At 35.7% G+C, this 15,075-nt stretch overlaps 1 protein-coding gene across 1 annotated transcript; it reads left to right on the top strand.

Annotated features, from left to right (window-relative positions):
- Window positions 1–8,666: 8,666 nt before the first annotated feature.
- LOC145065594 (pectinesterase-like) lies at window positions 8,667–12,684 on the top strand. Its single transcript, XM_079012627.1, has 2 exons — window positions 8,667–9,747; window positions 11,716–12,684. The coding sequence occupies exons 1-2, from the start codon at window positions 8,667–8,669 to the stop codon at window positions 12,429–12,431; spliced, it is 1,797 nt and encodes a 598-aa protein (XP_078868753.1). The 3' UTR covers window positions 12,432–12,684.
- The last annotated feature ends 2,391 nt before the right edge of the window (window positions 12,685–15,075 follow it).

Genomic DNA, 15,075 nt, shown 5'->3' on the forward strand with positions numbered 1-15,075 from the left:
ATGACTACCACATAGCATGTAACACATAACCATATTCTATCTAGTATGACTGGGTATGACCACCCCCTTTTTGGCCCTATCGACCGATAACCTTGGGGACTATCTCCCCTACTGCTACTAGCATCTAATATCATATCATATTAGCTCAGAACATATCAGGTAGCAGCAAACCTAGATGAATATCACAAAGACAGTCATCTAATATACAACTCCTACTGGTGGGCTAGCATTGGTGCCTTAGACCCACTTCTACTAGAAGGTAACTCACCTTGAACTAGAAGCTACTGGTGAACGGTGCGGGAAAACTTTGTCTGCTGTTGCTGCTCTGGAAATGCTCCAGCTATAATTTCCACAAATACTCAGTCAGAAACTGGTATCTACTCTTGGGGTAAAATGGCTATTTTACCCCCGAGCAAATCAAAGTCAAAGTCAACTTCTAGTTGACCTGACTCGCCGAGTTGGGCCATCAACTCGTCGACTTCCTATCCTTTTAACTGTCGTTATCTACGACTCTACTCGTCGAGTTTAGCAACGACTCGACGAGTTCTCCTCCTTTATGAACATTGAATGAACCTTCATCCGACTCGCCGAGTTGTATGAAATACTCGGCGAGGTCACCTTCATCAGATGAACAAGTTATGACCTTGACTCGCCGAGTTGTGTGAACAACTCGTCGACTTCATCTTCAACCATAAGGAGATTGCCTTGGACTCGCCGAGTCCCATGAATTCCAGGTCTAAGGCTAAGTCTAGAATGTTGGGTCTCTCCTTAGGTCCTTCTACCACCTCTCAAGCACCTGTATAGGTTCCTTTGACCCTCAATAGATTTTGGGACTTTATGCCTTGGACTCGCCAAGTCCCAAGAACGGACTCGCCGAGTCGATAACGTCCAAGTCTCATTTCTCGATTTCTGATGTACAACTCTTATCCAAATGATAGATCTAGACTCCTAAGATCAATCTAACATGTAAAGTTACGAACTTTATGTGCATGCATGGGACTATGAGCTCAAAAGACCCCAAAATGGCTCTTATATTGCAAGGGACCTTCCATGGGTGCAAAATGCAACCCCAATCTGCCTTGTGACCCCTCCCAGGTCCAAGATCTGAAGTCTTGACCCCCAACAATGCTTGCATTCATGGTTGGTTACCACATTATGGCTTAAAAGCCCTAAATCTTCCCAAAAAAGGGATCTAACAAACAAGCAAGCAAGGTACAGACTTTATACCTTTCAAAGACTGCAAATGTTATACCAAACTCGAATCCTTTAGTCTCCTCTGGATCCTTCTATGCTCTGCCTTCTTCCTTGTGGTCAAAACCCACAAAAATCACTCAAAAGCCTTAGATCTTGCACCAAAACACTGAGGGTTTGCTATGGAAGGTTTCTGGAAGCACTAGGGACGAGTGGGGGCTGAATGAAACGATTAAATAGGGTGCAAAGCCTCAGATTAGGGTTTTGTCCAGCCAGATCCTACTCGTCGAGTCCATACGCCGACTCGACGAGTCTGATACTTAAGTCCCGCGACCAATCCCGCTTCGACTCGACGAGTTGGGCCTTAAACTCGCCGAGTCCCAGGCCAAGAATGTAAAGCACTTAGATAAAATACATACCAGGAATCAGGTGCTACAGATAAGGACCGGAAGGTCAAGATGATATGGACCGGAAGGTCAGGAGGTTACGGACCGGAAGGTCGATATGGGTAGGACCGGAAGGTCTACCAGGATTTCGGGGTGGAAGTCCCCTGAGACACTTGGACTGGAAGGTCCCACAAAGTTATGGCCTTGAGTGACGTATGTGTGGTATGTGGTATTTGGGGAACTCACTAAGCATTTATGCTTACAGATGTTGTGTTACGTGTTTCAGGTACTAGCGAGGATCGCGGGAAGGCGCCGACATGATCGGTACACACTTGTGGAGTTGTATGTCTTGAGATTCTGGGATATGTTTTGTTATGATAACATTAGATACATTATGTTTTGATATTATCTTGTGAATAAAACTATGTTTTAAAAATGAAAAATTGTTTTGGAAATTTACGTTGTTACATTCCCGATTGCATTCCCGCTTCCTTTTGCTTCCGAACACATCTTTTAGACTGAACATATAATTTAAACATAATTAAGTACCGTTGGTCCATAAATTGCAATAAATTAGCCAAAAAGTAATAACATTCTAATCGAAATATATAGCTAAATATGCACATATCATAGAGTTAGGTAAGTTTTAAGTCTGTTGCAACACGACATCACTCCCAAACACATGTTAGTCATATCTCAAATAAATATAGTTGATTAGGCTATATTGATCCCATATATGATTACATAACTCTCCAGGTTTCACCGTAGTGTCCAACCTTTAAATACTTCTATTTTGTTCTTCTTGTGATACTTGTTCTAGTATGTGTGTGTGTGTGTGTATATATATATATATATATATATATATATATATATGCAGGAATGTATACTTTTATAAAAATATTGTTATATTTTAAAAATATACTTTTAGTCAGAGCACTTCGGCCCCATTGTATTTATAGTTGTATATCTTTTATAGGTTGATATACTGAGTTCACTATAAACAATGTTCTGATACCAATCTGTCACACCCCCAAACCGGAATGGCGGAAACGTTCAGGAGCGGAGGACGTCATGCTCAGTATCACAACAAATGTAGAATAGTAAAACAAGCAACAACAACCATTGCATTAATATTAAAGTGTTTACATTGTATTCGATTCACAAAAGGTTGACTCCAAAAGTAAATAACAAAACAAAGATATGAAGCTACTATGCTCCATCTTTTGAATCCTTGTGTGTACTTGTCTACTAGTTTACTGAAAATACAAGTGATTTTGAAAGTTTATCAACATTTAAGTTGGTGAGTTCATAAGTATTTTCGTTATAAAAAATATACTCTTAGTTCTTTGGAAAAGTTCGCATGTTCCTCTAGAAAATCCTATATTTTCTAATGTGAAGAATGATAAGTAAAACTGACTCTTACAATTCCTTCTATGAGTACTTAATGAATACAAGTTATATACAATCCAAATCAAATAGACAATTGATTGTGTGAATCTGCCCTAAGCCCACATCAAACATGGAACAGGAAATGAGGCGGAAGTCACACATCTCATTGTTTGTTAGATCCTCATTGTATATAACCCTGACGTATTCACCAGGTGCTTACGGAGTTAACTATAATAGTTCTTTAAAATATGTTGAAAATATTCCTTTAAGAAAATCTTATATCTTCTTTTAGTAAAATGGTAACAACAATAGTTCCTTCTACAATCACTTAGTTTATACAAGCTATATATAACCTAATATCGAACGGACAGTTAAATGTGTGAATCTGCCCTATGCCCACAACCAAACAAGGAACAGGAAATGAGGCGGAAGTCACACATTTCACTGCCTATCGGATATCATTTATATATAACTTTGATATATAAACCATGGAAGTATAGAATTAACCACTAAAGGTCCATTATGTTATACTAGTTTGTTATCAAGTGTTGAACCTCTTTGTAAAAAGGTTCTTAATTCCATTTACTCTAATGTAAAATGTTGTTTTCAGTATTACTTGTTATTATTTTCAGAAAGTTCTATTGAAATACTGATTTCCTTTGAAATAACGAAGTTTACCATAGAAAATCCTATATTTTCTATACAACCTATTTGTAATCTTACTCGTTCCAAGATCGAAAAGCACAAGTACAATTAATATACTTGCTTTAATGATATCTAGTTTTGTTGATAAGTTAGATTGGTTGAAGACTTGGTTGTTATGAAAACCTGATGCGACGATACTACCCTCCTATGATAACTTAATACATACGAGTTGTATATTACCGAGATCGAACAGACAGTTAAATGGGTGAATCTGACCTAAGCCCACAACCAAACAAGGAATAGGAAGTAAGGCGGAAATCACACATTCCACTGTCTACCGGACTTCAATTTTATCTAACCCTATTGTATTTACTAAGTAATCGTATAGTTAATATCCCTTGAGAATTGTTTAAGAAAAGTATATTACTACGTAAATAGGTCGTTGTTTTCTACTTGTGAGTTTGATGACCATACTAATTGATACGACGTGAATCGGACGCCAATATCATTTGTGACTTTGTCACCCACGGACCTGCCGGTGCAACTGTAGCTAACAGTAGAGGTGAGGGATTTTTGGTCCCATATAGATCTATACACAAACTCACGCTCTCCCTTAAGGAGACTCTGGTTCATAAGGGTAGACTTCCACTAGTACATATGTAGGTACCCGAAGACGTGTCTCACAAACTAGATTAACAACTTTACAAGTAATAATGCGAAAACCCTTTTTATAAATAACAGATAAGTTTATAAAAAGATCCTTTTGTTCCATAAACTATACTTATTATAGTTTATAAGCTTATTTCCATGTTCTAATAAGTTTCATGTTTTAAATACAGTTTAATGGTAAGAAAGACATAATAAGCAATTTATATTTTAAAACACAACATTCTTTGTGTTTTACTTGTATCCCCCCCCCCCCCCCAACATTAAAAAGTTTGGAGAAATATGGTGGTATGAACTCACCTTATGTGAGTGATTCGATGGAATACTGGAATAAGGATGTTATACTTACAAACAAAGTCCCGAAGCACAAAGGAGTCCTAAATAGCATATTGTGGGATATAAATGTATACAATTAGTGCATTTAACATCAAATGTGCAAAGGAAACAACCTATGAAGTAGGGAACACTTACAAAGAAGTGTTAGAATCGAAAAATGGGAGGCTAAAAGTTGATCACGGCTAGGCTAATGGGTTCATGACCCATAAGGGTTCACGGCCCATGAAGGATTCACGACCCATGAAGGTTCACGACCCTAAGGAGGGAAGAACACTTGAAGATCTTGATGTTAGTCGAGTGTTTAAAGGTCCTAAGTGGTATACTAAGGAGATGCAAAAGGAAAAGGGATGAAAAGAGTGAAAATGGTGTTCTTGGTATATGATACTTGAGAGAGAAAGGGTGGTTTACGGCCAAGAGATGAAGAATGAGAATAAAATCGAACATTTCTTATATATAGAGTCTAGTTCACGACCAAGGGAGGGTTCACGGCCGTGAACCTAGTTTGCGGTCGTGAACCTCAGTTGTTGAGGTTTATGGCTCGAATGCAGTTCTTGGTTCTCGGTTCTTACGTGGTTCACTTCCTAACACACAACCCTTACGTATACTATGTCTAGAAACCTATAAGTTTGACCTTCAGTTGATGTGTTGGACTTTACAAGCTAGAAATTTCGGGTTGTGACAATATGCATGATTATCTATTTGCTGTTATGTGTTTAATCTATTTTACATGTCGACATAGTGTGGTTGGGACTAAGCTTTAATTGTTCAATAGTTGAGCAAAATAGGATTTCTAGAACCTTCTAAACATGATCGGTTTTGGCTAGGGCTTTTATGGTTTCTAGATTAATCATACTAGATAATTAAGGAGTTGGATAACTACCTGATTCAATATATTATTATTATTATATTCAAATTAGGGTTATCTAAGGCTTCTTCATCATCAATAAATAAGACCCCTAGGGTCTCATATTTTTGTCCAATCCTTCTAACTCATAAGAGCTGAAAATTTTCTCTAAGCCCCCCTCTCCTCAAGTTTTGGGTACAAGCCATTAGAGACATCCAAGTTTTTGGTGCATGCTTTCCAAGTAACTACAATATGAATCAAGTTGATTATTTGCGATAATAATCAAGAGGTGTGTAATTCTAATCTTTATGTGATTTTCAATTTTCATAGCCTCCCTCTAAGGTTTCTTGATATTCATTGTTTATTGCTATCAATAAAGAAAACATAGATCCAAACTAGGTTGCATGTGAACTTAAGGGTTAAGTGTTTTTCCGCTCATATGTAATCTTATAACCTAGAAAACCCATCAGGATCATCATAAGTCTCATCAATATGATCTGCTACATTGTATCTAATGTAGTTAGAAGTAACAGTTCCCTCCAATCATCGTAATTAAGTCATTCGAGGTTTAGGGAGGAGGGGGACATGCAATTTAATGTTTGTGATGGCAAAGGATTTGTGTAGTGGAAGTATGGGATCACTATCGACTATGGTAGGGTTACAAGAGAATGCATCAATGACTAGAAGGGGAGAGAGAAGAAGGATACACATGTGAGGGAAATAAAAGGGGGGGTTTTGTGTGGAAGTATATCGAAAATAAGTAATTCGCTTTGATACCATGTTAAATGATATATTTCATTAATTTTCACAAATGGAAATATGTACACAATACATACAATACGATCCATGCCATGGGCCAAGAATAACTATAGGTTATAAAATATTGGACGGAGCTAAATACATACACAAATGTATCGTTTGACATGTTCAGAAATATTAAATTAATAAAATTCAATAAAGATCATTATTATTTTTATTTTTTATTTTAATTATTAACGGTTTATGTTTAAAAAAATAACTATAAGGGTTTTTTTGGTAGAGTGAGCTTGGTTTTAGAACCGAACTGGAATTGAGAAACTGAGAACCGAATTTATAGATGTAAAGGAAGCGATGACCGAACTGAGTTATATATTCGGTTTTCAGTCGGTTTTGGTTCACTTTAACTCTAACTCTAACTGGTATTTCGTTCATAATTAAATGATAGGGTTTGGAACGGAACCGAATCAAACCATAACCAAATTTATGCATATGAACTATGAAGGAATCGAGAATTGAATTGAATTACATATCCGATTCCCAATTGATTCCAATTCACTTCGATTCCAATTGAAAGTTTGCTCATTTTCTTGGTATTGAGTCGCAAAAACTATCACAAAAAATTCCAAAAAATAAACCATCATGACCTTACACGTACCATTTCCCCGTTCTTGGTGTTTTGAAATAATTTTTTTCTGATATAAATATTATTATTTAAGTTACCGTTTTGCTGAATAAAAAATGATTGTTAAAATGTGCAGACTGACCCAATTAAATTTTGGTGTCTATAAATATTAAAAAAAAAATCATAATTATGAAAAATAGCAACTAGACATTGTTTTAACCAATAAAAAAAATAAATGAAGCGGACCAGGTCTAACCTCCCCCATCTCAACGCGTCTTCAATTATTCTAAATAAATGATATACTTTTATGTGTGAAACAAAACTTTAGATAACTAATATCGTAACATACCATTTTCTAAATAAATATTATATTCACTAAGATTATCAAAACGATCACATGCAACTTATTAAAGCCACGTTAGATTTTGCATATTACGTCCTTTAAATATATCAATACGATAACTTAAAATCGTAATCTCCTTGTGTTTACATGATAACTTAAATTCAAGTGTTTATTTATTTATTTAAATATATATGATTTAGTAACTAGATTTAAGGAATGTTTAACAAAACTATTTATTAAATGTAAGTTGTAACATTTATTTGTATAGAATTATTGGGCAACTTTTTGTAAGCTTTTAAAAATTGTATAATTATCAAAAACATAAAAGTAAAAAGCTTTCTTAAAACCTCTCAAAACTTACTTGAACTATCTTTAGAATTATGAGTTTTTTTTTTCTTAAAAATAAAATAATAATGTACATTTTCTCTAATTCAAGTTTTTTTGGTAAAAGCTAAATTTCAAAAGTTACCAAAATATCCTAATTAACAACCATCAATTAATCAATTAATAGTGAGTGAATTTTATAACAGATCAATGTTTTGTTGATATTGCATGACATTGACACTTTTAAGAAGGTTTAATTATATATATTTTTTTATTTAATCTATAAAAATTGGTAAAATAAACGGGTTAGAAGTTATATTAGCGCACTAGTTGTGAGACCCGTATATTATACGGGTTGATTAAAACAAATATTAAATACGAACGATTAAATAGAAATTTTATTTAAATTTGAAATTGAAATAAATGAAATAAATGAAAATTATGAGAAAAAAAACATACAAAAAATAAATAAATTAAAATTATGTGTTTAGTGTGTACTAAACAGGTTAATTATAACAAAATGTTAAACATAAAGGTTTAAACTGTAAATTTATTTGAAATTGAATTTGAAATTTAAATTTTGAAATTTGAAGTTAATAGTTATTATGGTAGGTTTAATTTATGGAAACTAAATTAATAATATATTGAAAATGAAAATTAAAGTAATGACAAGTGGAAAATAAATATATCTCAAATTATCACAAAATGACATGTGACTAATTTTATGAGAGAATAACATGTGGCAAAATCATTTTCATTTATTAGGGTAGATACTTTGGTAATTCTACAAACTTATCGGCCAACTATACATATTCATCCCAATTATAATGGTAATTTTACAAAGGAGCCCAACTAAATTCGTTTGACAAATTCAATTAGTATAGGCTAAATAAAAAACATTCTTATAAAAAAAATACAAATGTAGGTATAATATACTTCAAAGTATTTGTGTTTGATTAACAAGTTTAAGGGATTTTTTATAAATTTGTAACTGTATGTATAATATACGTTAAAAACCTAATGCAATTTGAGTATAATAAGATAGTGCAATTTAAGACCTTCCTCCAAAAAAGAGAAGACCCACGCATCCCCACCCCACCCCACCCCATCCCCCCCACCCCCACCTCTCTTATCTTAGACTTATATATCCCACAATGTCTGATGTCTCCTATCCGTGTCTTGTCCCACTTCGCATTTACACTACCTTCCACTTCCACAACCATGCATACCAACCTCACTTCCCAAACACTTAAACGCCGTCGTTTGACGATGCTCGTTATGCCAATGTCAGCCCTCCTCTTACTTGCACTATCCATTTTTTCTTTCCTTACACTTACAAATCACCACCCTTCACTTTCATTATTTACGAAAAGACCCACTTCACATTTGCACATTCACAAACGACTCCAAACTCAAAACGCAGAATTACAATGCACCGGTGCACTTTACCACGACCTCTGCATCTCCACGCTCACAAGAATCGTACCAGATCTCACCTCTAAGTCGTTACCGGAGATTATCTCCGCCACCGTCAACGAGACTATCTCCGACGTACGCTCCACCGACTTCAATGTCACCAACATTCGCCGGAAGCTTCCTCATCTCACTGTTCTCGAGATCCGCGCTCTCGAGGACTGCCACACGCTGTTTCTGGAAACTGTCTCCCAGCTCAAATCCGCCGTCTCCGACCTGTCGAAATCATCTTCCGATAAATACAATGATCTCCGAACGCTGCTCAGCGCCGCCATGACGAATCAGGAGACATGTCTCGACGGGTTCTCCGGCAGCAAATCGGAGGTTAAAATAAGCCGACATTTCCGTAAGGCGTTGAAAGGGATTTCTCGTCAGGTGAGTAACTCGCTTGCGTTGTTGAAGAAAATAAACGGCACGTCGAAAGGGAAGTCGGAGTATGGAAAGATGTCCGGTGGGTTTCCACAGTGGGTGAAAAGGAGCGACAGACGGTTGTTACAAACAACGGTGAATGAGACGACGTACAATTTGGTGGTGGCGCAGGACGGAAGTGGAAACTTCACAACCATCGGGGAAGCTTTGAATGCGGCGCCGAACTCAAGTGCGACGAGGTTCGTGATATATATTAAAGCAGGGGCGTATTACGAGTATGTGGAGGTGATTAACAAGAAATCAAAGGTGATGTTTGTCGGCGATGGGATCGGAAAAACGCTTATCAAAGGCAACCGGAACGTTGTCGATGGCTGGACTACTTTCCGATCAGCCACCGTAAGTAAGTACTCCTACTCTTTAGTAGCTAACCACGATAAATTGCATCCTATCCTATAACAAGAATCTAACAAAACCAGTTTGTTTTGAAATTAAGCATATAATTTTATCAAAATAAATACCAAGTTGCATTACCAGTTAGTAATTTTCTTGATCTGTTATAAGAAATTTATTAATTTATGTGTTTACATGATAGGAAATGCATTTTATAACATAAATTAGTAAAAACATATAAAAAGTCATTAATTCTTTTATCTTATTAACTATTTAAATAGATTTAAAATCTAAATTTAGTTTATTTGATGTAAGTTTGCGTCATTGCTTATTTGTTTTTTTGCATGAATCGAACTCCAATATGGATGGATACCACACGTTGTTATTATTTCCATATTTAGTTAAGTTCACAAGAACATCCCAACATTTTGGTAACAATAAACATTTAACACATAATCATTACGATTAAATTTTGAATCATAGTTATGTTGAACAAAAACCGTATGTTAACAATGAGATTAGTATAAAGAATTGATCCATAAAACTCCATTTAGTTAAGATTTAATATGTGATTTTTTATAAAATATATATCGTAGTGTTGACTAATAATACATGTAAGAACTAAATATTGACTCAAACTTTTAGAACTCATATTTTATGATGATTACTTAAATATACAATTTTAAATATTACGTGTCTTTGGCACAACTTAAAACATGACCTAGTTAACGATTTGACATCTACAGATCTACTACCTAAAATATCAGTAAAATTGAAAAAAAAAAAAAAGGTATTTATACTCTAATAAATGTTAACGAATAAACAAATAATACAAGTTGAATTGGAACCCCAAATTAAAATTTATATAATTAATTAAGATTTAATAAAAAACATATGAAAGATTTAGTAAGCGTATCTACATAAAATTAACGTGAGAAAAAGAAAAGCAAGTCAATCCAATGTTGGACTGACAACTAAGGACTTTTTTAATATATTATTGAAGCTTAATTTAAGCTTCGATCCACAGAAATGGCAGATGGTTGGGCCGTAGGTCACGGAAATGCCAATGCTTTGTCGGTGTCTTCATTTTATAATAAAAGGGTCCCACTTTCATGTAAATGCACCTACGTAAACTATAACTTCATACCCTAAAAAACATATCTTCTTCTAATAATCAATAAAGATATTTTTTATAGGTTTGTATTTTTTAAATATAAAAATCTATTTTTTAATATAAAAGTTATTATCAATGGCATCTCTTACCATTTATAACAGGTGATATTTTATTTATTTATAAACGCACCAAATACTTTATTTCTAGATATTTGTCTTAACAACTAGTTTTTAATTTATATACTTGTTTATAAATTAACTAGCTTATAAAGTATAAATTCCGATAAATTATTTTACGATTTAGGAAACATTAAATTACAATAAACGATTTTTTTTTGTCAAATAGAACTTAAAACTACACTATTTTGTCTATAGTGTGATTTGAACCTTATATACGTCAACTTCTAATACCGTTAAACTAAAAATCATTTTGTATATATAATAAAATTTATTGAGATTTTCTAACATTTGAGTATACATAAAAAACATTAACTAACTATTAATTATAAAAAATATTATCATGAATGTGAAATTTATTAATTATAGAAAATATTCTTCATAATTAATATATTTATATTCAATTATGATAATATTTCTCATAATTAATGGTTCTTAAGTATGACTTTAGGATACATATTAAAAAATCTCAAATTTATTATCATAAAATGAGGCAATTATTTGAAGCTTATTTGACTCTTATTTCACAATCATATACTTAATCATTAATCAAACACCTTCATAAATGAATACTTGCTTATTAAAATTAAAAAAAAAAATGAAAAGGTGCATCAAAATATCTGATAAAAAACCTTTTTGTTACAAATATAAATATTATTTTTTCTAATAAACTTGCATTCAATTACAGTTGCAGTAGGTGCAAATTTTATAGCGAAGGGGATAACATTTGAAAACTATGCGGGCCCCAGCAAACACCAAGCAGTGGCATTGAGAAGTGGGTCCGACTTCTCCGTATTCTACCAGTGCAGCTTCGTAGCCTACCAAGACACCCTCTACGTTCACTCTCTCCGGCAGTTCTACCGGGAATGCGACGTCTACGGCACCGTCGATTTCGTCTTCGGCAACGCCGCCGTCGTTTTCCAGAAATCTAACTTCTACGCCCGGCAACCCGATCCAAAACAGAAGAACATCTTCACTGCGCAAGGTAGAGACGATCCGAATCAAAACACCGGTATCTCGATATTGGAATGCAAAATCGCTGCCGGATCAGAGCTCATCCCTAACCAGTCGATGTTCAAATCCTACCTTGGGAGACCGTGGAAGGAGTACTCGAGGACCGTGATTTTGCGATCGTATATCGGAGATTTGATAGATCCGGCGGGTTGGTTGGAGTGGGATGGTAATTTTGCATTGAGTACGCTTTACTATGGCGAGTACATGAACAGAGGACCTGGTTCGAATACAAGCGCTAGGGTTACTTGGCCGGGATACAAACCGATCTTGAATACGACGGAGGCGAGCCAATTTACTGTCGGAAACTTTATTCAGGGAGGCGAATGGCTGAATGATACCGGTGTTCCCTATTATCTTGATCTTCAACAGAATTTAACCGTTTTGATTTGATTCTTCTCTTATATTGATCGCGTCTCCGGGAGACCTTGTTTGGTGGCTGCTCGGCAGCCATGGATTCCGAGATGTGGAACTTGCAATCGAAGCTTTGTTTAGGTAAAACTTTTTAGCGATTGTGCTCCATTTTGGAGTATCGGATAGATGATAAGAATTGTATTTCCTTGAAATTGTTGCAATAATTTATTATTTCAGAATTGTGAAGAAACTCTTTGCTGCTTGTATCGTAGTGCCAACTTTTTTGAAATCATGATCATTGGTTAGAAGTTCTAAAATTTGTTCTGGATGGTTAAAGACAATTCAACATGAATTTTGTAAACTACTTTAATGTATGATAAAAATTAGTAATAGCCCGTGATTGTCTCATTTTTTTTTGTATGCATCACGATATTTCTTTATTTCTTTCTCAATAAAAGTCAAATCTCATAAAGGTAAAGTCTTTGGTGCCGGAGTGGATGACATATAGTATCATATGTTGTGAGGCCACTAAGCTTGCATCCATTTATCTTTGGCATCCAATTGTTGCCACTATCACGGAAAACTGGAGGCCGATTGTGGATAAATTCAAAACTAAGTTATCAAATTGGAAGGTGGACATTATTTCTTTTGGTGGTTTGCTCACTCTTGTAAAGTTTGTTTTGGGACACCCCCTCCCCCCTCTCTTTCTCTTTATATAAAGCGCATTCTAAAGTGATTTATTTGTTGGAGGGTTTTCATAGGCGATATCTTTGGGGAGGGCTTAATAATAGAAGGTAAATTAGTTGGGTTGTTTGGAATAAGATGACACAATCTAAAAGTAAAGGCGGGCTTGAGATTGGTTGTTAAAAATCATTAAACTTGGCTTTTTAGCGAAATGGCGGTGGACATTAAAGACGAAAGACAATAATCTATGGTGTTATTGTATTAAAGTTTTTCATAAAATTTCTTGCATTGACAAAATCCCATGGCTAAATGTGGTATTTTGAGTACATGGATGTCTATCTTAAAACTGGCTCGGATTTGATCAGTTGACACTTTTCTTTAGATAACTTATTCAATATAAATATACGTTAAGTTTAAGATTGTCTCTCCAAATGAGCCCTTAAGGAGAGAGGGAAGACTCCAAAATACACAACCACTTATAGAATTATGTCGTACCGATGTGGGATATACTAACACTCTCTCTTAGAGTCTGAGGCTTGATAAGAATAGACAAAGATATGTTGAGCTATGTGGGTGCATGATGTCGACTCTGATACCTGTTGGGTTTTTATTCAAAAACTAATTTCATAAACAAGATTTTTTAGCAACGGAAGACTTGATCATTTTTTAATAACATAAGCAAGTTAAACCCAGCAAGGATCTTCTTGCAAAGTGTGGAAAGAAAACAAATACATGTAAAGAAGAAGAAGAACAAATAACAACATTTGTAGTTCTTTGGATCTTCTTGAAGGCTTGAAAGTTAATGAAGAATGATGTAACGACCGAAAATTTTCAACCAATTTAAACTTTTCAAAAACAACGCGATTTCATTAAATTATTACAAAAAGGTTTTCAGTACAATTCATTTAGAGTATTCCCAGAATCACATCACAACATAAACATTAGGAGCGGTACGATCACGCCTTCGCCTTGCCACGGTCTCCTGAAGAACCTGAAAAACATTAAACCACAACTGTAAGCCTGAAAGCTTAGTGAGATATCCCCAAAATACCAACCACACATACGCCCTTCCAGGCTACGACCTTCCGGTCCAAATCATAATGCCTTCCCGCCCATAACATAGTACCTTCCGGCCCATATCATACATAGCATACATAACATAACAGAACACAGAACAGCCATGCACTTCGGGTCTACTGTGAGACAGATCCGCCGCACCGACCAACAGCCATCTGGTCCACCCTCCGAGTCTAGCCATATACATCGAGTCTACAGTGTGATTGGTCCGCCCGCATCGGGCCTACAACCCACCTGGTCCACTCTCTGAGTCTACAGTATGACTGGTCCGCCCGCACCGGGCCTTTAGTCGGCCTGGTCCACTCTCCGAGCCTCAGCACGTCTGGTCCGCCCTCTTGGGGCCTACAGCCTATCCGGACCGCTCGCTGGGCCTTCGGGACAACCTGTCCGCCCTGGGTATCTTGGCCTACAGCACAAAGCAGGACCCGCCTCAACCCAACTCCAGTCCAAACAACCATGTGCACATAAACATACAATCATATAAGAATTCATAGTCAACAAGCCGATCAAAACAGATCACATAACATATCATCATCCTAACCAGGATACCGACCTAACCGGTCACTAGCATAGCATCACCCTACATATCAGGGAACCGACCTTAACCAGGTCTCTAACATATACCATCCTAACTACCAGGATGCAAACATATCAAAGCAATAACATAACAACAAATACTCGGATCTCAATCCGATAAAGGGCCGGCCTTAGTGCCTTAGACCCTGTTGATATAGTGAGGATAACTCACCTCGCACTGCCGAAACTCTGAACTGAAGAAACAGATTCTCGAATCACCAACTCACCGCAAATCCCGCACTAGGCATCATAACAAAATAAACATTAAGCCAAGCATACATCCACTTATCGGGCCAAGGCCAAAGCCCAATCTTATACAAAGTCCAATATTGGCCCAATTTACCAA

The sequence above is a fragment of the Lactuca serriola genome, chromosome 8 (assembly GCF_051521515.1).
Source record: "Lactuca serriola cultivar US96UC23 chromosome 8, Lser_US96UC23_V15, whole genome shotgun sequence".
NCBI lineage: Eukaryota > Viridiplantae > Streptophyta > Magnoliopsida > Asterales > Asteraceae > Lactuca > Lactuca serriola.